General features: G+C 38.5%; 2 protein-coding genes across 3 annotated transcripts; both read left to right on the top strand.

Annotated features, from left to right (window-relative positions):
* The first annotated feature begins 497 nt into the window (after positions 1-497).
* adgrg4a (adhesion G protein-coupled receptor G4a) lies at positions 498-14805 on the top strand. 2 transcript variants are annotated; one of them, XM_034689301.1, is made up of 29 exons: positions 498-614; positions 714-821; positions 1057-1683; positions 1906-2003; positions 2105-2163; positions 3911-3965; positions 4212-4243; positions 4364-4512; positions 4920-4979; positions 5216-5302; positions 5633-5718; positions 5807-5871; positions 5957-5978; positions 6148-6170; positions 6350-6492; positions 6576-6705; positions 7436-7542; positions 7630-7846; positions 7963-8128; positions 8366-8518; positions 9894-10031; positions 10123-10168; positions 10382-10485; positions 10800-10921; positions 11727-11995; positions 12089-12194; positions 12454-12734; positions 14065-14163; positions 14284-14805. In XM_034689301.1, exons 2-29 carry the CDS (start codon positions 764-766, stop codon positions 14430-14432), a joined length of 3651 nt encoding a protein of 1216 aa, XP_034545192.1. In that variant the 5' UTR covers positions 498-614; positions 714-763; the 3' UTR covers positions 14433-14805. The 2 variants fall into 2 exon arrangements, with proteins under 2 accessions (XP_034545192.1, XP_034545191.1); XM_034689300.1 differs by having other exon boundaries at positions 5801-5871.
* A 3267-nt stretch (positions 14806-18072) lies between these two features.
* vgll1 (vestigial like family member 1) lies at positions 18073-21502 on the top strand. Its single transcript, XM_034690695.1, has 4 exons — positions 18073-18162; positions 18304-18507; positions 18613-18963; positions 20881-21502. Exons 1-4 carry the CDS (start codon positions 18159-18161, stop codon positions 20916-20918), a joined length of 597 nt encoding a protein of 198 aa, XP_034546586.1. The 5' UTR covers positions 18073-18158; the 3' UTR covers positions 20919-21502.
* The last annotated feature ends 4827 nt before the right edge of the window (positions 21503-26329 follow it).

Raw genomic sequence — 26329 nt, 5'->3', positions numbered from 1 at the left:
TATAGATCCCAGCACACACTGATGAGCATTCACATCTGGAGTTAAGGCTTTTCTCCTGTGGTCTGATCACCCAGATCCAACTTTAGATTTAGATGTAAACAGGGTCAATGTGAAAGGTCTTAAAATAAAGGTTGCTATACATTGAGACATGCTATCTTATGATACATTCATGTCATAACAACTATACAACCATAGACAGTATTTCCCAACCCCCTGTACTCTCTGGTTAAACTTTAAACTCTGTTGGGAAAATTGTTACCAATTATAAATCTCAGTGTCACTCAAACTCCTACACTAAACAAAATGCTTCACTGGGAACAAAAAAAGGCCTTTTCAAGGGTTCATGGTATTTTTTCTGAAATTCAGTCTGACAGAAGTTTCATGAAGTCAGGTTTTTAACGTTATCATGCTTAGCAGTCAAGTTTATTGCTGGGGGTGATTAATGAGTAACTCTGGGAAGTGAACAGAGAGGGTGTGGAGGTCTTCTTATGGAGCGCTAAAGTGACGCATGCTGCAGACTCATGGCTCTGTTAGCTTATCTCCTCTTCTGATTTGATTTCTTTATGTCTCACAAAGTGGCTTCAGGTCGGACGATTTGAGAGGGATCAACCATGGTAAGTCTGAGTTATGTATTCAGACATGAAAGAGTTATTAAGTTTATGTATACTCTTCCAGGTAAACACATATTCACAAGTCTTATTGTAACCTTTCAGCAGATGATCACTTGACTGGAACTGGAACTCTAGTATTTTTGTTTGAGGCCATGAAGTCGTCTCTCACTTTCTGTGGTATTCTAATGGCAGTGTGTCTACTGTGTTCAGGTAAGATTTCACGTCATTTTTAAAGTCTTGACAATTTTTTAACAGGCACCACATTGCCTCACGTGCATAAACATGTGCAGTACAATTTGTCTTTATGGCTTGAATTATTTTATTGTTGTTATTTTACTGGCTTTTTCAAATCACGTTTTATGGGATAGTTGAGATCTGGTGCAATAGGAAGATTGGTTACTTTGTCTATCTACCTGTGTCCTTTTACTCGGGTGTTTTCTTTCAGATGCCTCCGACAGTCACAGCCTGTGGGGTAAGAAAGTAAAATTCGCAGGTCCTCGATGTTTGTGGCAGCTCAACCCAAACACTGCAGTACCAGCCCTAAAGGAGCTGACCGTATGCACGCTTTTACGCTTCACAATTGTAACAGAATGGACAGGTTTTGTCTACAAAGCACCAGGGGGAAGACGCATAGAACTGGGACTTCAGGGCACAGGTGGAAACGTGTCAGTGTTTCTGTTTGAGAAACAAGTGAACTTGAAAAATCAACTGACATCAGGCAAATGGTACTCCATTTGTGTCACATGGTCTGGCCGAACTCAGAACCTCCGGGTCTACATAAATGGAGACAGCAAGGTTGAGGTCCTTTTGGATCCACCCTCATCCCAACATCTGGCCCCAAATGGTACGCTCACTCTGGGAAGATCTCATTTTGTCTCAAATGGTGGAGTGCAGCTTGAGAGTGGGAAGGAACTGATGGGGGAGATCGGTCTGTTCAGGATGTGGGCCAGAGAATGGAGCGCTGAGGAAATAAAAGGGGAAAGCTGTGCTGATGGAGACGTGTTGAGCTGGGACATACGGCAGTGGGAATACAAGTGCCCTCCTCCTGTGCCTGACAGCAGCCTACATTGTGGTAAATACAGAATGAATGTTTTCCTATTACATTTCATGGTCATCCGGATTAGAAAAACAAATTATTCTCAGGGTTTCTTCACCTATTCACATAACAAGGTGATCTGCTGTAGGTGAGAGGGAGCAGTAAATGTACTTTGCCGTTCAGTTTAAGGTCAAGAAAGAGGTAAACAACACATAGTTCATAAACAGCTGATGGGTCTAATCTTTTCCTTTCTTTTAGCATGGTCACTTTACAAAATCAAAATGTGGACATTCATGGATCTTCCTCAGAGGGCTGGAAACTGTCCGGTGTCACTGGAAAAAGTCACAAGAAACTGGGTATGAGGAACTAGTGAGGATGTCATTGAAAATTGGTTACCACTGACGCTGAACAAACAGCCAGATCAAAGTGATTTATCTTTGTTGTCATCTCTTATCAGCTGGAGAACATTTTCCCTCGTAACATTGTCGTCCATGACATCTCTGTGTCATCTCCAAGGTAACATAACTTTCGGATGTAAAAACACTTCTCTCAGCTTGTATGAGGAAGTAGGCTACTCAGAAAGATTGTTTAGTTGTAATAGTTCTGCTATATCAAAATGCCTGATAAAAGTAATCAATAAGTATATTAAAGCAAATTCGACTTAAGTCAACTATCACCACAGTTATGCTTTACAATTACTATTTACTCCACAATAACGCAAAGAACTGTGACAGAACTTGATTATTGTTATTAATGAATAATTGTAGGTGGGGTGGGGTTTTACTTTTGGTCAAATTGGAAACACTGACTGTATATAAAGACAGATGCCGTGTCTCCAACTCCTCCCACTGTACTAAAGTGATGTAAAAAAAAATTATAATAATTGACGAGCGCTGATATCCTCATGGCATCCTCCAGAGGAGTGGCCAGGGGTGACACGTGCCCCTCTTGAAATGTGATTGGCCATCCTTAAATTATGATTGCTTTGCCAGAATCCTAATTTGTAGAAAAGTACTCAACACATGTATTTCATGAGAGTGCGTAGTAGAGCCCATCAACATTTTGGTATTTAGATGTTAAAAATAAGTGTATTGTTGACAGTTAGACAGTCTACAAGAGTTTGCTTGCAATGTGTCAGGGACTTTTATTGATGACTTTGTAAAAGCATCTTCTTTTTGAGACTCTTATGTCTCTTGTATAGGTTTAATGCAAAGTGTTCAAGTACTTGTGATTAATAGAGACAGAAATGATGAATACAGGTTATTAATTCTAGTGTGTATGGGTGCACATAAGAACTTTGTGCAAACCCTGCGTAATGCAGACACAGAACACAGCATAACAGCTTCATATGTTAATTTGAAGCAGACACTCACAGTAATGGAAAGTTCAATGACTCTTTTGTTAGCGTTCCTAATTTTAAACTGTTATCACACCTATGGCTCATTTTCTTTGTTACAATTTTGATTTAGAAAAAAACAGTTGTTGAAACGCAGAAAGAGTCCTTGAGAATGCATCTTAGTTTATCTTTTTATCATAATGTCAAAACATACTCATCAGATATGTCTTTAACAAAAAACTAAAGGCATTTGGAAGAGAACTATTGGGCGGAAAGTCACCAGTTGACAGAGTCAACATTTACAGCAAAACGCCAGCTTCAAAATGTTAACAAATGCTAGCTAGTTAACCTACAAAATGACTCGTGGGTTGACATGGAGGAGTGAGGACGCCATTCAGAAAAATACTAAAGTTCATAAATTTATTAGTCAGCTCATAAGTGAGAGTGGCTTTAACAACTGTTTTGGAATAACATCTCTAAATGATTTAAGTGTGAAAATTGCCTAAAAAGTTTGATCCAAGTCCCATCTGTTAATGTGGAGGATGCAGTGCCTTGGCCTATGCAGCAGATAACCTGCAGCCAGTCAGCAGGGGAAGCTCTGAATCTTTTGGCTTCACTTTGCGGGGGGGGGGGGGGGGTCAGATGTGGATTCAATGAAATAAGTGGTACCCAACGCCTTAAAATATACTTAGTGGAGTAAAAACTTAAATACTTCTGTTAGAATTGTATTGATGGTGATGTAAATATAAATATAGCAGAATGTAATTATAATCCAAATAGCTTAAAATTTTCATCTTATTTAGACGACTGAGTTACTTCCCACCTCTGTCAAGCTTAAATAACTTACTGGTCTATCATTGGTATAAGCTGTGATCATCCCTGACTACATTCCTCTCTGTAATTTCTGTTATCTTTGTTCCCTTCCAGCCGTAGCTGCCATGTGGTTAATAATTCTGCAGCTCTGCACATGCAACAACCTCAGGTACACCACTAATAGTCCTCAGTTTGATTTTCCATGGAAAGAAGAAGCAATATCCTCAAAGAACAGCTGATTAGAGAAGACATAAAAGGCTCTTTGTAAATGACACACTGTACTTTCCAAGGCAATAAGTGACTTATGATAGCAGTAAGGTCATTTAAGACACAAGGTGGCTGGGAGTTATATTTAGAATGCTTTGCTTACTAAAATAAAACAACCTTTAAAGTAATATGAATATGTTTTTTTCAGGAATCATGGGCGTTCTCCGTGTGTGACAAGTGGTAAGTCAGAAAGTTTAAATAAAGGCCGCATGACACTAGACATATGGAAGGGGCATATATTTTTCAGATCCAGGCATGGTTCATTAAGATTCATTCAATGTCATTTTTATTCATTCAAAGTTTCAGCAGTGAGGCCTATGTGAGTGTTGATCCTGCCACTCCTGTAGACATGGTTCAGGCGAATATTATTGCTCTACTGAATGTGACCTTCTCTTCTGAAAACCTCAACCTGACAGCTGATACTTATAGCATCAGCATTCTACCTATAGGTACGTTCTTTTAAGTCTTCAGAGTACACTTCAGTCATCTACATTTTTAGTGCACTGTATCAGCTAAAGACTAACCACACATAGATTAGTATGATTGTTCTTACTATCATGGAACAAAAGATGCATGATGGTTCACATATCTGCAATACTTGTTCAGTTCTCGTGTTTTTTTTGATGGACTCAGAACAGACTATGGGCTTAATTGAAAATGTTTACTTGGTACAAGACCATTAAGAAATCCATTAAAGTGCTCTTTTGCTATGAGTGTGTTTCTAAAAATACCTATCGGTTGATTTTATCCATGAAAACATATTCCCTGATTGAATATCAGGTAGAGATGTTGTTGTAAGCCTAATTTGAATGTTCTTACCTTAATGTTATTAACATGTAATTTTAAATAATTTTAGAGTCATTCCCTGCAGAGTCAGAACCAGCTCCAACCATCAGCACTGCTGCAACTACAACAGGTGAGCACGCAAGAATAAATAATAAATAAATAATTAAGCATGCAATTAAGAATACCACTGTATTTAATGTGTAGTCTATGGCACTGCTTCTTTTCAAATATGGATCTTAAGGCCTTGATAAACTGGTTTATCTACAAAGATAGTGGAAATAATTAAATATTAAATCTTAACATCTGCAAAACACTGTCTAAATCTTTTCTAAGAAGCTTTCTCTGTAAACATTGACATTTGTTCAGTTGAGACAGGTCCAACTCAAAGTCTGCAAACTCGCCCCGGTAACGTGTCGACGACTGGAGGGCCTCTAGATCTCAATGAAACCGCCGGTTAGTTCAGTAAACTACTTAAATGAATCACTGTCAGTCTTCTCTCTAATTTTTCTCTTTTAATCATGGTTCAGTTCTTAATGTTGAGAGAGAAAAAGAAGCATTTTGTTCGAACACAGAGCTGAAACAGAGCTTTAGCCGTACAAAGCAAAATCACAAGGACATTTAAGACATTCAAAAGGTGGGTGAAACAGTCCTGCACCTAAGACAGGGGTAGTAAAATATTAATGTCATTATAACAGTGTGACATCAACAGGCAGTCTGTTTTGGTTTTAAAGATGAAGGTGCAAATTTTAAATTTAGTTTAAACCTGTCCTCTCTTTCTTATAGTTGGGCCTGATAAGTTCTTCAGAGTTAATCTGAACTTGATTTTGACTGGCAGCCCTACAAATCCACAGGATGTTGTCAAGAAATGGGTAAGAGATCAACATTAAAACACTTGAAAATTGTCTGTACTTAAATGTATGTGTACACTGACTTATATTTCTTGGTTCAAAGGTAAAGGAGCAGCTGGAGGGGAATAGGACCATGACTGTACTGAATTTCATCATAAAGGAGGATGATAGAAGGTGGGCAATTAATTCATGAAATGGTGTATAGATAATATCCATGAAAGTTTTGTTTATATTGTAATTAATCTTTCTTGTTTCATAGGGACATGGGGCAAGGACTTATGGTAAGTATGCATTCTAATGGCAAAAGAAGTCAAATACAGGAAGACAAATTAAACTGGCACAAATGTCATAGACGTACTTTATTCTTGGTATTACTGATGTTAAATATTAAAAAATATAACTTACTAAAGCAACAATGGTGCAACATCTTTCTTCTTCTCTTTTTTTCAGATTACCCCGAGTCAACAAAGAAAGTATGTGATTGAAAAGATTAAACATTTATTATGCTTAATGCTGTCTCAACTCTCTGTTATGTTCTGCAGCACAGTTTGAATATTGTGTACAGCTTGAAGACACACTCTATAATGAACTCACTTTGTCAAACCCCTGCAGTTCAAACAAAGTAACCATATACTGTGTGTTTCTTCTGCAGATATAATTGTACCTTCCATGTTCAGGAATACAACATTAACACTGTGGAAATAACGAAAGATCTTATTTATGCAGCATTGACATCAAAGTATGAAAGTGACTCCTATATTATTCAAAGTACAGCTGTGTTGATCAAGCAAATAGGTAAGCTGGCTTTCCTAGCGCAATTCAAAAGACAATTAAGTCTTGTCAAGATTTAAGACCTGACAACATATGCTTTCATTTAGTGCCTGAAGACTGTTTAGAGGAATCTACATCAACAATCTATGGGGAATATTTTTGGGATACAACATTTCCTGAAGTCACCCGGGAAATGGTATGCAGAAAGCCAAAATCAGAAAGAGCTTACAGGCATTGGTAAGACACCATCTTCCATTTACTCAAGTGATTTCAATTTTTGGGGAGATAATGGCAACTGAATGTCCATATTGTAACAAACAATTGCTGTGCCTGCAGCGGATGACGCGCCATAATCTTAGCTGATACCAAACTCTGCCTTTAATGAAGTAGATACAATGAAAATATGAGATTCACCCAAGCCTGAGTCCTTAGAGCCAATACTTATCTTTAAGTATACATAGTGGGATGAAGAGGGGATTTTTGTGTTGTACTCTTACTACAGGTACAAACCCTTTTTTTTTTCATTGCAACAATCTGTTTCCATAGAGACAGCCAAGCAGTACAAGAGAATTCCCTCAATTACACATACCTGTTTCAACCAATCCACCCACTCAGTACACACGCACCAACAACACACATAAACACATATAATGGCGATGGACCCCTGCCAGTTTTAAGTACAGGCAAAAACAATTTCCTGTCAGTGAATATTATTAGTGCAACGAAGGGCTTGAATTAATAACCCTGAAGCGACAAGGACAAAGTAATACTCAGTTTTGTGGTCACTTAATGAAACTCTGCCTTTAGGGTTATTGAGTCCAGCTAGATTTATCTCCAGTAGACAGGTGGCTTTTATACATTTACCACCTTTTTAAGGAAACTGACAATAGATACATTGGCTGTGACCCAAGCAAGGCCCTGCACTCACATACTGTCTATTAAATCTGATTTTTCTCTCTCCCTGCAGTAAGTTAGACATTGAAACTGACAAGACCAGCTGGGCTGAGCCTAATATGACAAATTGCAAACCTCTTGTGACCATATCAGACCTGGAAAATATCACAGTCACTGCTAGTAAGCAAATCAGATCCCTTTGAAATGCATGTGTCCATCTGAATTAAATGGCACAACATAAGTGAAACTGTAACTATTGATTTCCAGGTAATGCGGGGGAGGTGGTGGACATGATTCAGGGCCTTGTGGATGATCAGTTGGGAAACAGTCCAGAGCTCTCTTCCTCTGATCTGGGTGCAGTGGTGGAGAAGCTCAATGAAGTTGTTGATGTCAGCAACATCAAACCTACTGTTGGTGCTGATATTGTCAATATTGTTGCAGATATCCTGCTTTCCAAAACTGAAATCACTCCAGTAGCAGGCATGTAAGTAGAGAGAAAGACGTGTTTAAAGTCACTAGATATGAGAATACCTTTGGGCACAGATATTCGTAAAATGTTCCTGTCTAATTTTACTTTCTGACTTTTGTCTTTTGAAACAGTGTCCTTAACTTGACAGAGAAAATGGGCAACCATATGGATTTTGAAGATGAATCTGCTAGTGTAACAGCCCCCTCACTGGCCCTGTCCATGGTCAACATAGCTCCAGGGGAATTCAGTGGCCTCACATTTGGTGTGTCCTCCATTTCTCCAGTTCATAACCCAGAGGTGAGACACTATTAACGCTGTCAGTTTCTTTCTCAAGTTTGATTTATCTTTCTTTTTGCAACTGGGAAATGCAGAAAGAGTGTGAACTCACAGGAAATGTTGCCTCAAGCGGTTATGGTACATGAAGCTTGAACTAGAAAAAGCTCATAAACAACAGAAGTCTGAAGGAATCTGTTTTTAAAATTACTTTATGTAGTGACCTTGTGCTGTGATTCATTTCCATTTTGTATTTCATAGATTTTCATCGACCCGTGCTTTGTGAGTGAACCACTCCCTGACTCAGATGCAACTATCTCTTTGCCTGCTGCTCTCCATGACCTTTTCCCTCCTGGAGAAGTAAAGAGAACCCGAATTCAGTTTCAATTCTACGGAACTGCAGAACTTTTTCAGGTACCTCCAATCAAAATGTTTTTGTTTCCATGTTTTTTTTTCATTTTGTGGCTCTTGCCATTTACTTTGCCCACTCTTCTACATTTAAATGGACTGAAACCCAATATCTAATGCAGGCTGTGTAATACTAAGGGTTAATACAGTATATAGTAAAGGAATGGTTTCAAGGAATGGACATAAGCTTGCACGCTGACTTGAGGAAGAAGATCAACTACTGTTATGACAGATAAATAGCAGACGCTAAAGCTAGTAGATGGTTAGCCTAGCTTCACATTAGAACAGTAAATTAAGTGAACGAGCTAGCTATGAATAACAACATATAGGGTTTGTTTAATCTGTATGAAAATCAAACTTTTAGATAGAAAATACACAAAAGCCACATTGAACTATATAACTATATTTCTTGGCTTGACAACTACAACAACCGGGCTACGTTTTTTACACTTGGGTATTCAAAAGGATTAAACAAACAAGATGTAACATGTAAGATTGCAAGCTTTAGAGCGTTTTGGACTCTACCAGTCATTGTACTAAATTAAGCTAAGCTAACTGACCACTGTCTTCAGCTTCATATAAACATAAAGACATAAAGGGGGTGTCAGACAAGTTTTTTTCTTTTCTTTTTTTAAGGAATTTCAATTGTATTGGATGATGGAAATTGTATAAAATTTCTGGGCCACTGTCATAAGGACACAGTCTTAGGAAATGGCCCCATGCAGAAATCAAGTTATATTTCCTCTGGCAAAAGTGTGTTTCCGAAAATGTTGAACTTTCTGAGAAAAAAAACAGACCAACCAAACAAAAAACTAGAATATTAATTGATATCTTCAAATGTTATTTATTTATTTGTAGTTTAAATATGATAAAGTCTCTCTTTCTCCCACTGTAGCATATGTAATTGACCATTTGTCTAAACTGCTACATGCTACATACATACTCTTAGTTATGGTCCTGCCTTTGTTAAAGCTCCTGTGAGAAGTTATAAGCTGGTTATGAAACAGGCTGAAATTAATATTGTTGCCTCTTTATGACCAATAAAAGCAAACAAGACTATTAACAGCAAGAGGACTGTTTGAAGTTATGTTTAATATCTGAGACCGAAGGTGTCAGGCTAAGTGATTAACAACACACTGCTGATAAAGCCTTTGGTCTCACCATGGCAAAGATTCTCAATGAGAGATAAATCTGACAGCTAAAAGAGACAGCATAAGATTTTTTTTTTTTTTTACCAGAAGCACTGATAAGTCCCATACAGGACCAAATCAGTCAAGTCAGCTTTTTCAACCAAAAAAAGGGCACCAAAATCAACAATAACCAAAAGTTCATCACTGGAGCTTTAATGTAAGATCAAACTTCTTCTTTTTTTTTTTGACAGGACCCAGACATAAACAATGAAACTGAGAGCACCACAGCACTGAATTCATATATAGTATCTGCCAGTGTCAATAGCAGCCACATCAGCAATCTGAAGGACCCAGTGGTGGTCACCCTGAACCATCAAAGAGCCAAACAGGTGAGGAATCATTAACTTCAGTTGATGAATAAGAAGAGTGTTTGACTCTATAACCTTCATCACTTCCTTGTTTTCTTTTCTTTTTTGACAGCAAAACGACAACGTACGGTGTGTGTTTTGGGATTTCCGGAGAAACGGTAAGATGGGCGTTAATTATTGTTTTTATGTGTTTACAGTCGGTTTTAGATTTATATGCAGTGATTGTTCTTCGTGGTGCTGTAAAGGAACCAGTTGGGTCAATAAAGGCCCCTTAACACATGGCTGTGTGTAATTGTTGATAAGCAGCTTTAATCAAATATGTGGTTTTGATGGTGTATCTAAGTGTGCGTGTGTTTGTTTGTGTGAGTCAGCTGGGCAAGGCGGCTGGAACAGCAGAGGTTGTGAAACCCGGAGTATCTCTCCTAATCAGACCAGCTGTCGGTGTGATCACCTCACTCATTTTGCTGTGCTGCTGGTGAGTCATTGGTTTACTTTCTATAAATAAAACCAGGGAACAGAAAACTCCCACATGTACCAACATATTGTGTACAATCTGGACACTTGCAAACTGCTGGCATCTTTTTTTCTGCCAATGATGCAGGATGCTGACGTAAAAAGCACTGTGTACATTTTTGAGAAAGCAATAAATGTGTGGTGTTTGAACAGCTTGCACTGCTGCTGGCCCAAATTGTTTTTTCCTCGACAAATAGAGGGTAATCCTACAGACTTCTTAAGTACACATATAAATAATATGGTTTGTTCCGTTGTTCTGTTTCTTTATTTTTTCAGGATATTTTCAAAGGTGATATCAGCGAGACTGACAGTCAGGTTCTGACAGTGATTTCATATCTTGGTTGTGGTATATCCTCCATTTTCCTGGGCATCACTCTTCTCACCTACCTCGCTTTTGAGTGAGTCATTTTGAGCAACAATAACATACTTATTCCATTTTACAAGGTTAATATTGTAAGGTCCACCTTTGCTGCAATTAGAAAAGATTAACAAAGCACAAGTAGAGATGAAATAGAAACTTGAATTAGTTATTGAATTTACAAGAACACTTTTCTTAAATGCATACATTGAAATTAAACATATTTGGATTTGAGGCAACAAACAATAAACAAATTATTTATTAATCTTGATTAACAGGGGCATGTCAAGAAGGTTGGCCGGGTGTGGCATGCCCCCACCCCTCCTTGGAATCTCATTGCCCACTCCAGTTGCCTCCCCAAAACCTTAAACTATGATTGGTCAAAGGCGGTACTCAACTATTTGGTCTATGTTTCAACCACCTGCTTGTAGATTTACTTTTCAGTTCAATGTTGCACATCTAATTTTCTTTTAAAGTTCTCAAAGAATTAAGACCCGAGGATTCATAAGTTGCTACTCAGCTGTGTTACTTTTTAAAGTTTGAAAACTAACACAGGAAACTTAAAACTGTATTACACTTTAATGGTTGTAGTTAAAGTCAACATGATTGGTGGAGATAGTAATGGTAAATTGGTGCAACATTATTGTGTGTGTGCATTATTATTCCCTTTAAGGATTTGTTGTTATCACACAGGTACTGTACATTATAACCTGTGACAGAGTGGGGGAATTGTATATATGTAAACATGACAAGCAACATAATGAAATCAAAAGACTCTTAGCAGACATTTTATTTCTCTTTCTGAGTTGCTCCCTTTGCTTTTGTTGTCTCTTTCTAAACTGAAGTAAGCTGCGTAGAGACTACCCATCAAAGATACTCATCAACCTGTCAGCTGCCCTGCTCGGGTTATGCATGCTCTTCCTACTTGACTCCTGGCTCTCATCCTTCTCCAACTATGGTCTGTGCATTGCCACTGCTGCATCCCTGCATTACTTCCTGCTGGCTTCTTTCACCTGGATGGGCCTGGAAGCTGTGCACATGTACCTTGCATTGGTCAAGGTCTTCAACATCTACGTTCCATACTACATCCTCAAGTTCTGTGCTGTGGGATGGGGTAAGACAGAGCCTTTATTGCTCCTTACTGCAGTAGAACAAGTCCAAGATCAATCAGCCAAATATATTTGTTTTTATTTTTTGGTTGTCATAGGTATTCCTCTGGTAATAGTCAGCCTGATACTGGCCATAGATAAAGATGCTTATGGCAGCACTGTGCCGGAAATGGCTAATGTGGCTCTTCAGTCCACTGACCAATTGTAAGTAAAAGCACAGAATGAGTCATCCCCATGTTGGGAGTAGGTTGTCTAAGCTGAAACTGAATGAAACAATTCAAGAGAGTGGGTTGTCACAAAAAACGTATAGTTAATGGAATTGCAAAAGAAATGAATCATGAAAAAAGACATGAAATGTAACAACAAGCAGCATACTAGGCTTCAGATAGATGCAGTTGATGGCATTAACGACGATAAATCCCAATGTCAATAACACAATGACTAACCATCTTCCTCCTTTCAGCTGCTGGCTGCAGAATGACGTCTACATCTATGTGACGGTGGTGGCTTTTTTTCTTCTGATCCTGTTGTGTAACATCTCCGTGTTCATCGTGGTTCTGATCCAAATCAAACAGATGAGGGTCAATAACTCGTCCGCAAACAACCGCACATCTCTGCAAAACCTGAGGGCAGTGGCCAGTCTCACAGTCCTTTTAGGCTTGACATGGGGGATGGGCTTCTTTTCAGTTGGCCCAGGAAGAGTGGCCATGTTGTACCTGTTCTGCATCTTCAACACTTTGCAGGGTAATAATAATAATAATAATAATAATAATAATAATAATAATAATAATAATGCATTTTATTTATAAAGGCGCCTTTCTTAGCACTCAAGGTCACAGTACAGGGCAGAGTTTACAAAACAATATAAAAAATTAAGCTGATAAAATCAACAAGACATGATACAGTGCAATTAAAATACAAATAAAATGAACAGGATCAAATACAGTGCAGTGAAGAGGTGTAATCAGAGTGAATATGACAGTTTAAAAAGATGTGTCTTGAGATGTGATTCGAAAATGGAAAGAGAGTCAATGTTACGGGTGTCTGGTGGGAGGGAGTTCCAGAGGCGGGGGGCAGACCGGCTGAAGGCTCTGGAACCCCTTGGTGGTTAAACGGGCGGGTGGTGTACTGAGGTGAATGGAAGAAGAAGACCTGAGAGTGCGTCTGGGTGTGTTGATGTGCAGAAGTTCAGAGAGGTATGGAGGAGCGAGGTTATGGAGGGACTTAAAGGTGAGGAGCAGAAACTTGTAATCGATGTGGGTCTTGACTGGTAACCAGTGAAGCTGCTAAGTAGCAGGGTAAGTAGCTGGAGCTGGTGCTGTGTAGTCATAAAAACAGAAGAGTAAGTCTTTTTCAACACATCTTTAATTGTGTTGTTGTGTCAGCAATTGAGATGTTTGCAATTTTCTTATATTTCTGTAAAATTACTGTTTGGACATATAATACAATACTATAAAAATGATACAGTATGATCTGGTACAACATTATGTAATAATAAACCATATGATATATTACATTAGAATACAATACAATACAATATGATACGATGCGATACATTGCGATTCCGTATAATGAGATATAATACAATACGATGCATTTGATACAATTCAATACAATACGATACAATACATTCAATACGATAAGATAGGATAAGATGCAATACATATATGAAACAATACGATTCCATACAATACGTTTTGATACCATACAACACATTCAATACAATACGATACGATACAACATTGTACACTTTATTGTCTCCCAGTGGAAACTTGTCCACATGTAGTTGCCTTTTCATTGGTATACACAAACAAAAACATTAAAAGCAAAAAGTAAAAGTGGAGGCACATTTGGCAAACACAAATAACATGTACTGCAGCAGACCCATTTTACACATTCAGCCTAAAACACAACATTCATAAGTAAAAAAGATACGAACACCATAAGGTTAATTCATAACTCATAACGCATTACTTGAAATGGTCAGTCTTACCATATTTTTTATGTATTATCCCTAGAATACCCACAACATTTTAATTGACTGAATAAAAGATGTTCTCTCTTTTCTTCCCAGGGTTCTTCATTTTTTTGTTTCACTGTTTGATGAAGGAAAATGTCAGAAAGCAGTGGAGAGACTTGTGCTGCGGACATCTCAGGCGAAATGACCACTCAGGTACACACTGTAAAGTAGAATAATGCTTGTACATTAAATGTAGGACATGTCAAAGTATAATAGCACAATGGATAATTAAGGTGATTCATATATTTATTTTTATTGTCCCCCTGTGTTCAGACTGGAGCCGCTCTGTGTCAGTGGGTGGTGGTCATGGCAAAAATAATATTCTTGTTAACTCCGACTCAGTGGCTTCTGACAACACCACAACCAGGAAGGTGTCAGACTCCTCAACAGGATCCCCGCCAAACAACCACCAGATGGCGTGAGCGGACCCCTGTTTACGCCGTACTGTAAAACTGCTCTCTCCAAGGTTCATTCTTTAGTCTGTGAAGAAAACAGAACGTTTCTATTTCTGCATTATGTAGGAGAAGCTCAAATAAACCACAATTTCCAGTGAAGCCAAACCCTGCAGTCGAGTGCAGTGTGCTGAAATTGTCCTTTCTTTTTGCAAGCATTAAAAGTCCTAAAACCCCCAATCTACAGTTCAACCCCAAAGTTTCCACTAGTGTTTTCACTGTACAGTTATATGCTCAGTTTGCACATGTTTTACAGTAGAGTGAGGAATTTATGTAATTTTGCACAGAATGCAGAGACAGGGTTAAATGTTCAATTGTAATGACAGTTTCGGTAACTGAGACACTTTAAAAAAAATCCAAACACAGTATATGTGAAGTTTTTTTTTAGATGCGACACTAACTGTCTGTGCAGTGTGTTTTTTCAATGGAAAATTATATTTCCTGTAATGCAACCTTTGATAAAAGTTTGAATGTATTCTTGACTTAAAGTATAATAAATAATACAAGTACTTGTTCTTGGAAGTCTCTGTATGATTTGATATTTCTGTAACTTATCTTGGCCTTCATATTCTAAAGGTTGGAATGTCTGAAAATTGATAGCAATTTATTCATTACTGTCTGTAAACTAAATTGAGTTTAGTCTTACTCCTATTGATATCCTGCATGAAATATTGTTGCAACTGGAAAGTGTAATTTGCTGTTACGAAATCTAAACAAATAGCAAACATCTACAGTATAAGCTCCTGTATTTGTCAAAAGCAAAGTAAAATTATTTTCTAGTGCTTTTCACAGACAAAGATGTCACAAAGTGCTTTACATAGACAGTCAATTTCAAAATGAGTGATCAGATGGTCACAAGAGCCACAGATTTGAGCTATAAACCAAAACACAGATTCCGAGGAGCAATGAACAATGAACACAGAGCATTAAGGGTTAAACAGATAACCAACCACAGCCTGTCTGGATGGTTGTGTTTTTAGCTGCTTTTTGAAAACATCAACTGATTCTGTAGCGCACAAGGGTATAGGCAGATCATTCCACAGTTTTGGAGCAATAGCCTGGAAGGCTCTGTCACCACAGGTTCTTATGTGTATGTGTGGAACTGATAGTAAATGTAACGTTTCAGACCTGAGGGAGCAGGTTGGCTGATGGGACTAGATTAGTAGGACTAAATAATCTGGGGCCTGACAGTGAAGGGATGAGAATTAGGGTTTTAAACTGGATTCCAGTGGAGGGATCTTAGTACAGGGGTGATATAAGAGTGTTTGTTTGACCTGGTTAATGCTCTGGCAGCAGTGTTATGTACTGTTTGCAGGCAGTAGAGGGCTGACATGCTCAGTGAGGTGAAAAGAGAATCACAGGAGTTAACGAGAGAAGAGATTAAGGCATGTAAGAGCATCTCATGTTCAGGGGTTGACAGTAGGGATCTTAGTTTACTGATATTTATTAAATTAACATAACATAGACCACAATAATCATACTAGTTTTTCACTTCCTTTATTGCAGTGTATAGTTTTAAACTTCTAAAGTTATATTTTTTGGGGGGCTTTTTCGACTTTATTCGATAGGGCAGCTGAAGAGAGACAGGAAATGTGGGGAGTAGAGAGCGGCGAAATGGTTGCGGCCGGAAATTGAACCAGCGGCCCCCGTGACGAGGACTGTAGCCTCTGTATATGGGGCGCTTAGACCGCTAGGCCACCAGCGTCCCAGTTTTAAACTTCTAACCAGGGCAGTTTAATTCATATAAGATGTTTATCTTTAAAACTGTCAGTCAAAGAAATTTCACAACTCTTCATTGCAGCACAAAGAAAGTGTAGAAAATTAGCCAGGCAATATACTGACAGGAATAAACCATAAAGACTTCATGTCATTGAATCCATGAGGATCTTTCTTAAATTTAATATACAGTCTTTCCTCTAACAAGAACAACATCAGAGCGGCTATTAACCCATGTATGAGTTTTTGGCTGTGCAAACCAAGGAATGTTTTAATGAGGTGTCTCTCAGTTCCTGGCGTAACTGGCTGGATGACATTCTGGTCATAGCTATCTGCATTCATGATGCCCCACACACCCTCTGAGTTGAACTCATCAAGTAACTTTGAAGGCTCAGTGAGCAAAATGTTTTCTCTGTAGAGGAGGTAAAGACAGAAAGAAATACACCTGTTGTCGGATCCTGGATTCAGGTTATTGGCGCTGGTCTTGAAACTCAAGCTAAGGGGTTTCTTTTCCCAACGTTTTTGACTGCAGCTCATGTAGATGATCACACCAGCTTTGATCAAGCAGTCAATGAAAGGACGCAGTTGCTGGTCATCTTCGGTCGATCTTCAGGTCAGGTAAGAGAAGAAAGGCACTCAAAAATAACCAACATTGTGGTCTGGCTCTTTATTTACAATCACTTTGACAAAGGTATATGTTAGTTAGCTTTTGCTTGCTCTATAGGATGAATCTCACCTGTTTAATTACCCTTTGGACAACGCAGCTGAAATGTTTACCTATAATAAGACACATCCCTTATGCATTTCGGTCCTCTTTTTTTCAAACATCCTGGAGTGCAAAACTACACTTAAAAAATGTATTGTTAAAGCTCCTGGGAGGAACTTCCTTTTTGTGTCAATTTTGGAGCCACATGGACAAAATGGTTTTTGCTGATCTGAGGAAAAGGTATTATTCTTATCAATACGTTTGATCCTGCTGTCTGTTAACACTGAAAAAAACCACTCAAGGAGAATTTTTCTAATGGAAACTGGTAAACAAAGGCTAATTTGGCAGAGTCTGGTAATCACTTTTTACGTCACCTTACCTGCCAAAGCGGTTTCAGGTGTTAAAAATAACTACATAGAAACAATTGACCTTGACGCATTGTCTTCTTTGCTTTTGTGGGTCATAAAGAGGCATTAGTATTAAATTTAGTCTGTTTAATAACAAGCTGAAAAACTCCTCACAGGAGCTTTAAGTCTTTCAGGCTGCTAAATGTCAAACCACAACAACAAAATATAAAGTGTATCTTCCAGTTGTGGACATTTGGCAGACTCGATCTTCTTTGCTGCAGTAACAACTTGGGGGAAAATTTCACTTAAAGACAAGTGTACTTTACACTCAACACTTTTCATCGCTGTTTGTGTGCTATAACCAGTTTCAAAGACATGCCACCAGTTCAAGACATGAGTCCTCCAGGGCAAGTCTAGTTCAAACTGCTTCAGGCATGTGGAGAAAGAGGGAACCTACACCTCTAACACTTGAAGTATCGACAAGTGCTTCTCCAACAGTGGCAAGCAAATTATCCATTAAGTCTAAAGCTTAAGAAAACTTGAGCAGAAACAGATTCAATGGTAAACTGACATCCATCATGAATAGCTGTGCTGAGTGAAATAAGGAAAGAGATAGAGAGAAAAAAAGACAGAGATGAACACACCATTGTGTTGAATAGAGAAATCAGTCTCAGAGACTGTAACACTTGTTGTGCAAGGTTGTAAACATTTAAAACTCTTCTCTGAAGTCAGACACATTTTCATTGGGGCCTAATGGGGATTGACTTTGTTTTGGAGCCAGCCTCAAGTGGCAACTCAAGGAACTGCCAACAGTATTGGTACTTCCACAAAGCAGTTTTTGCTACTGGCTTCATTTCTCAGCCCTGGAGGCTGCTCCATAATTAAGACCTTTTCATCACTTAGTGCAAAGAAACACTAACAACAACAATGGGTCTGTTTCATATTGTTTATGCTTCCTCCTCTGTGACTGTTATCACATTTGAAAAACTAACACTGTTGCATTAATCTTGTGAAGTAAAACAACAGTACAACAGCCTTCTTTATATGATTCTGTTTTTGTCCCTGTTTTCAGTTACAGCTGACCCAATGGAGGACAGAACAGACAGCCAAATGGCTGTGAAGGTGGAGAAGCATTCACAGTATGTCATCTTGACTTACTTCCAAGGGGACATCAACAGCATGGTGGATGCTCACTTCAGCCGTGCACTCAGCAAAGTTCACAAGACGAAGCCACCGGCAGCAAAACCAAAGAAAATGCGTAAAACTATAAAAATGGGTAAGCTCAGAAAATTCAACACTTTTTATAATTGATCATAAAATATGCAATCAATCCCATTCATACTTACTATATGGCTTCTTTTGTCTTATTTATACCCCACAGAGGATAGCAGCCCCTGTCAGGGGAGTGCTGTTGACCCTTACTCAGACTCCCAGGTCCCCCCTGTGGGAGGACGTCTCCTGACCTTCAACCCTGCCGACAACTCTCCTGACTCCTGGCACCCATTCACTGGTAGGGCAGGAGAGGGCCCAGGGTTACCGTACTCCCTTTCCCAAGATGGTCTGAGTCTAACTGGACAGCAATATGCCACATCCCTACTTAACTTACTGCATAACGACCGGGGTGATTTGGGACCCAGCATGGCATCCAGCGCCAAGCCGGAGGGGCTTCCAAGCTGGACGGTACCTCAAGGATTCAGAGAGTCCGTAGACCCTGCTTTGGGCTATGAAGCCGGTAAGACTTCAACTGCAATGTTACATCTCTAAAAATGACTCCAACCATTAATATAAAAAAAACCCACTTATTTGATAGAGCATTAATATCACTTATCCAATCTTCTGGATAGTAATTTAAGTAGTATCCACTTCATGGCTGAGTATCATAGATAGATTAATACACATAAAATTGGACATGTGAGATAATAGTAAACCTGTACTCTGATTGTATTAAAATCATTGTATCTGGGGGACACTCTTCATGGTATTTACAACAAGACTGTCCTTAACATTTCTGGTCATGTCTTTTTAGAGGAACTGGCCATCGTTTCTTCTTTATTTTTTGAGAAACATGAGTCACCATATTTGGATCACAGGGTGGATATGACATCGTAAGTCTCTATCCTTATTGACATGCAACCATAGTAACAATCACAGGTAACAACACCCATGGGCATAGACTGGCCATGCCAAAATTCTCAACTATGATTGGCTACTTGCCTTGCAGAGACGGGACTTTTGTTAGTGTCAGTAAATTTTGGCTAGTTTGCAACAGGCTGCTGGTAGCTTTTTTTTGCATTTCAATGTGACATGTTTTCTTTTTTTAGTACTTTGAATTGTGACTTTGGGGTATATCTTTCTTTAATCTTTAAAGAGTTAAGCATAGAACTTTGCCATTTTGTCACGTTACTTTCAAAGTTAGAGAATTATACACAGGAATATAAAATCTGTATGTTACCTGAATATTAACAGTTAAAGTATATAATGAATTGTTAATATAGAATATGAAAAATATATGATATTTGTCCTTGCCATCCCTGCATTAGTAAGTGCCCCAGCTGGACCACCTCAGTCATACAAGGCTGGACTTGTCTCTGTTTTGCAACCAGTTGGGTGTCCCACTACTTACCATAGAAAAGAATGTAGGTTTGAGGTACTTATGCATTCGCTTCACATTTAAAACTAGGGGCTAGATCTACTTCCCTCTTGTCTCTGCAGGAGAGTCTGACAAAACAACCCCTGGCAATATTATGATGTTATGATTATGCATGTGAGAATCATCAAATTGACAAATAATAACTTGTATTACACGGTGAGGGTTTGAGTTCAGAAGATCCTGGTAATACTTTTGAGAGTGACACTTACTACTATGAGTAATGTTTAAACTCCTAATCATGTTTTAAAAGTTTATAACTTGTGGTGCCGGTTCGTCTAGCCGTTTAAGCATGCAACAAATATACAGAGGCTATTATCCAACTTACAGCAACAACAACCCTTGTAAATGTGTTCCCCCACTCCCACATTTCCTGTCTCTCTTCAGCTGTCCTCTGTAATAAAAGCCCAAATGCCAAAAGTATGGCTTAAAAGAAAAACAACAGTCCTAACTTTAACAAAGCATAACACTTGTTTCACTGGAATGTAGGTTTTGCCTTTGGATAAATCAGACACCATTTACTAATCAAGTAATAATTCACTTCTTAGTGTAAAGCATTAGTATTTTATAAAACCTGATTCAGAGATGGCTTTAATATACAGCATATATCTATATATAGTCCCATTTTAAAGTGATATAATCATGATGCATTCACAGCAGAAAGAATGGTGTTCCACATAGCTTGTATGGACTCATAAGTAATGTTTAATTATGCATAAACATGCAGAGTTCATCAGGAATAATTAATGAGGAATGGGGTCAGAAAGTTAATTTATGATCACCAGAACAAGACAACCTATAATTATCATTTCTTTTTATAGAACTTATAAAGTTAATTGCTTGTAAGTTCATTACTTCTTTATAAGTGTCTTAAATGCTCATGTATCTGTATGTTTTATGTAAAGAAATGCTTACATGTAAATAAAGGAATTTACAAAGCTTCCTTGTTTGTACTTTGAAGCTGCTTTATACATCTATGTAATTGTGTCTCCTCTCTTCCAGCACGTCATCTGGAAAAGAAGGACCTTTACTGGTACTGAGGAGTGGGCGGCTGCAGCACATGAAACATAGAACAGTCTCAGCTTTACCTGTGGCTCTGGAAAGCCACCTGCCTCCCTCTTCGCCTTGTAGTTGTCAGAAATTTCCTCGTCAAACAGGACTCAGAATGCCAACTGAGAGTACACACAGAACAGCAGTGCTTCCATTCCCTGCCGTGCTCTTTCCATTACTCCGTCAGATGACCTCAGTACCTCAGTATGTGCAAACCGGAGCAACCTTTCTGAAAAGGGAACACTCTCTGACAAACCTGTTCTTCAACTCTGTCAGCCTGCCTGTAGAGCTCAGAGCACTGTGTATGTTGTAGCTTCCTTTGTGGTTCAGTTGAATGAGGGGCATTTTCTGTTGCTTTTTTTTCAAACAGGTACTTCTCTTAGTGGGCCTACACAGTAAATAGACCAGTATTAAGTTTAAGTGTTTATATATTGATGTTAATAGCTGCCTACAGATCATATAGACGACTGTGTGATGGTGTTAGAATATTTAAGATATATCCATCAAACAAAAGGCAATGAAGGAACGTGATGAATGAAGGATCGTGATGTTATTGTATGAATTTATTCTTTGAACTTACAGCTTTCTTTAATATGTACTGTATTAAATGAAATGATATGCAAAATTTAAATGAATAAATAAATCGGCAGATAAAGAAACACTGCCCTGTGAGATGTTTTATACACAGGAAGGTACTTCATCCAGTCATTTTGGTTTGCTCAAGAATCAACCTTCTGACACAGGTGGGGATCAGACCACAGGCAACAAGGAACTTGACTCAATCCATTGAATCAACACGGGATCATTTGGGGTTTTCCAACTGCCACGGTTATTACTATGAAATTCAAATAAAATTACCCTTCTAAGAGTTAGTGACTGACAGTCCAGCACAGGTCGGGATCAAAACTGCGGACAATTGCAGCCATGGACACACCGGGAAGGTTTTCAATCCACTGAGTCAAGTGAAAGGCCAGCCACATAAGGCAATTGTTTAGATTTTTTTATTCAAATTTTTATTTTTAATTGTAATATAAATTTCAATAGATTTTTACAGTTCCTGTATGGGCGACTTAGTTAACTGTCTAGCACAGGTTAGGATTAAACCAGCAGGCACATGTAGTCTTCAGCACACAGAGGAAATGCTCCATCCACTGATACAACAGAAATAGCAGTATCAATGTTTTGGTTCAGAGTTTTGAAACTATCCTAGTTTTTCACAATTGTAATATACTCAGTCTAATGGATTTGATTGGAAAATCTTTATTGTCCTCAAGGGGCAATTTGGTTTGGAACAGAAGTCCCAACAGGGCTCACATACAACACAGGCAATACATATAATAAAAAATATAATTTCATACATATAATTTAAATGCATAACTCTCATGGATCAAATAATTTTACTGCAGTGAGATATGAGACACAAGGTCCCACCGTTCTAAGCATAATTCCTTTGTGCAATGGCAACAACCAAACAGCTGATGGAACATATGACCTAAGATATTGGTTTGATCTGGCCCTCCTAGCATAAGTGAACCTCCTCCATGTTGGTAAAAATCTAAACTCTGCATGAAGAGGTTGGTGAAGGTCTGGCCTTTGCCTTCTGAGTGGCTCTGACTTGATAAACATGGTGAAGATCATTAAGATTAATGCCAACAATCTTTCAGCAAACTTTTACAATATTACCCAGCCTGTTTTTGTTATCAGTGCTGAGAATAATGACTGTACTTTAAGAACAATCCGACCCATGTTCTGGGACAGGCTGGAATTGAATCAATAGGCAAGGGCAGCCTTTCTGAAAGTTATCCCAAAGGAATATTACAAGCAATGAAAAGGGAGAGGGAAACAGACAAGAATAATATTGAACAAAAAGCAACCAAAACAAAGCTTGGATAAGGCAAACACAACCACCTCTGCCGAGCTACTGACCAGAAAGCAAAATCTCAGAGAGACCCTGGAAAAACTCCTTTTGGAAACACAAGGAAGGCCCAAGGGGTTTAAGAGTGAACAGAAAAGGCTTGGGTGAAAATAGGCCTAGCAACAAACAACAAGTGTTTTGTACAATTTAGAAACTTTTATCAAACACGCCGAAAAAGATGCTTTCAGCTTATACAGAGACACACTTTGATAGTACTGTACATGCGTGCTCACACACAGAGGGAACCTCTCTTTCTGAAGGTGAGTCAGCACAGCACAAACTCATGGCCATCTATAAACTACTCACACCTGGTCTCAATCAGCCACAGACCACGCACACAGACACCTGACTCTGCTCTGGGATGATTCCCCCACCAAACCCAATGAGTAGTCAGAGTGAGTGCCCCTCAATGTTTTGCATACTTGTGATTTAGATAGACGGGATAATGACAGTACTAGAATCTGGGTCAGGTTATGATTAACCAACCTTGGAATCTTATCCTTTGAACACAGGGTGAGTCATGTATCTCTTAAGCAATGATGATAATGATAATGAGGGGATAATGACTGTAGTGTTTTTGTAGTGTATTCGTGCACAAGACAAACAATGTACTACACAGCAATTGAGTTAATTGAGGCTTGAACACTCTAAGAACCCTGTCCCACTGATGGACAGACTTTTATTTTATTTCCATTGCACTATCGCAAGTCATCAGGTGGGGCCTCAACATGCAACCTCCACATAGAAAGGCTCCAGCAGAGGTTTCCGGTATCTTATGCTGAGGCAGTGATGATAAGTTGAGGCAGTCATGAGAAGCATTAATCTGAGTCATATGAACATATGAACACACTTTGCCTGCAGTCTGAGTTGTCATCTGTCCCCTTACATCCATATTTATGTAAAATGAGATTATTCACTCGCAACACACATCGAATGAGTCTTACATGTTGAGCGTCAGCTCACCAACTGGTCCTGTCATTGTCAGTCAGAGGAGCAAAATGACAATATTCACATTTCAATGCAAACACCATTCATGGAAACAGATGGAGAAGATGTCATCTCCTCGTGATGAGGATGGATTACTGATGTTGCTTTGCTAATATTAGTTTCTTACCATCTGGTGTTGTATGAACAGCGGTTATCGAACAGGCACACTAGGCACTATTCCAGTGGGCTCACAGTCACTAAGCTAGGTTTAGGCTTTTGTGTAAGAGGGAGGCTTTGCTGTGCCCAGACTGTGCTCAACATTTCCTCATCAGTTCAAATAAATGTTTGTGTTTAGAGCATAGAAATACTTCAGCTATCATTCAGTGATGAAAGCACATCCTTGTGACAAAAAAAGGCATGTCTGCTTGAATGTGTAGAAAAATATGTTCTTTTTTTCAGGTTCTGTTTAATGGCTGGTACAGGTGAGTGTCCTTTCACTGCACACGTAAGACAAACGCTGTGGCAGTGCAAATCAATATCATTTCCTGATGTGCAAGGTTACTAGATAACTCGAACAAAATTCAAATATTTGTGAGGGTTTTTGGTGCCTTCATCATGGAAGTGGAAAGTTCTCTTCTAGAGAGAGAGACAGGGATAGAGAAAGCATATGAAAGTTACAATAATGGCAGACATCGATTTGGCAGTGTTCTTTAGGGACAGCTACTCAATTGACTACTTAATTACTTAATTTTTGTGAGACTGAATTGTGTATAAAGAGAAAAGGTTTCTGCTCCTGCTAAGTGTAGTTGCTGGTAGCACAGGAAAGCATGCAGTTAGCGATGCTGAAAGCGACTGCTATCAGAGCCCTGAGGGTTGGGGGAGTGTTGAGCTGTTTCTGAATCTGCATACAATCATGCTACTCATGTAAGTTGCCACTTTGAGTATCATGTTCCAAACTTGCCGTTTGTGTTTGAGAGAAATGCCCTGATTTATGGTAGATTGGCCAGAGTTTCTAAGTATGAGACAAGTGCAAATGCTCAACAGCCCCAAAATGTTTTGCTGCTCTTCAAACTATACAACAGTAGAGTTTGCCAGCCAGCAAGTGGTTAATAAATGCAAGATATATTTTAGTTAAGATATATGTAGTTAAGATATATTCAAATAACATGTTTGTGTATTGTTGTTGAATTCCAGCAAGCATGCTAACCTAGCCATCATAGCTTGGACCGTGATTACATGATTGATGAGGTCATCTAATGCGAAGAGGATGCGCAGATAGGCAGTATGCAGTATGCAGTTCATAGTTGTTTGAGTATATCTGTTGTACATTGGGATTTGGACACGGTGGTGGTGCTAGATCTGCTAAGATTAGCCACACATGGCAAAGCAAAATGCCGGTTAAACCACTTACTCTGAGATTTCTTGTATAGCTGTGTTAATATTTATGCTCAACTTGACTGTTTCTGGGTGATTTTCATCTTTCAACTTGTTGGTTAGTTGGAATTTTAATTCAAATTTAAATGTCTACCAAATGAGTTGCTTCAGAACATCCCTAATCAACGCCACTGATTTTAACAATCAAGGACAGAAATCTAGGTTTAAGATGTTTGGAGCATCATTTTGAGATTTGTTTCTATTCATTGTGATTTACAGGCTATCACAATTCTATAATGATACAGTGTGTGGCTGCTTGAACAAAAGGCCGGTCTGTGGGCTGAATTACTTTCAATAACTAAATGATTCACTTGATATTTCATAGCCTTTTAATGCCTCTTCTTTTCAAACCACATAATATAATATGCTAGTGGAACAATAGACAGAATGCACATGGTAAAGCAAAGTAACCCAGTGTCTCAGTTATGGCAGTATTCATAAGGCAATTTGTAATTTGACAGCAGTGGGGACTTACTGAACATGGTATTTAACATAGTGTGGTTATTAAGACTCTATCATTAAATGTCCTGGAAACAGAACTTGTTGTTCCGCGGAATCCCATCACACTGTCATTCCAGGACCTTTTCAGAGCGAATTCTTGTGAGATATAGCAGAAAGGAAAAGAAAACAATCCAGTATTTTATTAATTTTGTTATGAAATGACAAAGTTCAGAAAGTTCTTTATATAATGAATTTGCTACCACTTTTGCCATTTGTAAAGACATTTCGTAGGAGCTTATAATAACACTGGTTCTTCAGTAGTTTTATAAAGGCTTGCAGATGATATCTTTTAAATTGATGTTAGTCTGACCTATTTTGCTTGTAAATGGTACAGTGAACTTTACACATAGTAGAGAAAATGTAAAATGGTAAGCATTTGTCATCACATTGATTTAAAACAAAAATGTAAGAAATGTATGGAATACAATTGTCTACAAAAGGAGGGGTAGAGCACATACCAATCAGCTTACCTGAGCAGTAAATACAATACGAAGGGTAAGCTGGAGCAAAACCTTGCTTCAACATCAAGATCATTAAAACAAGGTACCCTCTAGAGAACACATTTTTCTACACTGCATTTTATCGCTCTTACAGAGTCAGTGAAATTAAAAAAATATAGAACCA

This window comes from Notolabrus celidotus, chromosome 8, assembly GCF_009762535.1.
Source record: "Notolabrus celidotus isolate fNotCel1 chromosome 8, fNotCel1.pri, whole genome shotgun sequence".
Lineage (NCBI taxonomy): Eukaryota > Metazoa > Chordata > Actinopteri > Labriformes > Labridae > Notolabrus > Notolabrus celidotus.
This window is presented reverse-complemented; position numbering and strand designations above follow the sequence as displayed.

Coding starts and splice junctions, on each gene's coding strand:
- adgrg4a (XM_034689300.1), top strand. CDS start 764: ATGAAGTCGTCTCTCACTTTCTGTGGTATTCTAATGGCAGTGTGTCTA. Junction 822..1,056: donor AGTGTGTCTACTGTGTTCAG/GTAAGATTTCAC, acceptor GTTTTCTTTCAG/ATGCCTCCGACAGTCACAGC. Junction 4,244..4,363: donor TTCTCCGTGTGTGACAAGTG/GTAAGTCAGAAA, acceptor ATTCATTCAAAG/TTTCAGCAGTGAGGCCTATG.
- vgll1 (XM_034690695.1), top strand. Junction 18,508..18,612: donor GCGTAAAACTATAAAAATGG/GTAAGCTCAGAA, acceptor TATACCCCACAG/AGGATAGCAGCCCCTGTCAG. Junction 18,964..20,880: donor TGCTTTGGGCTATGAAGCCG/GTAAGACTTCAA, acceptor CCTCTCTTCCAG/CACGTCATCTGGAAAAGAAG.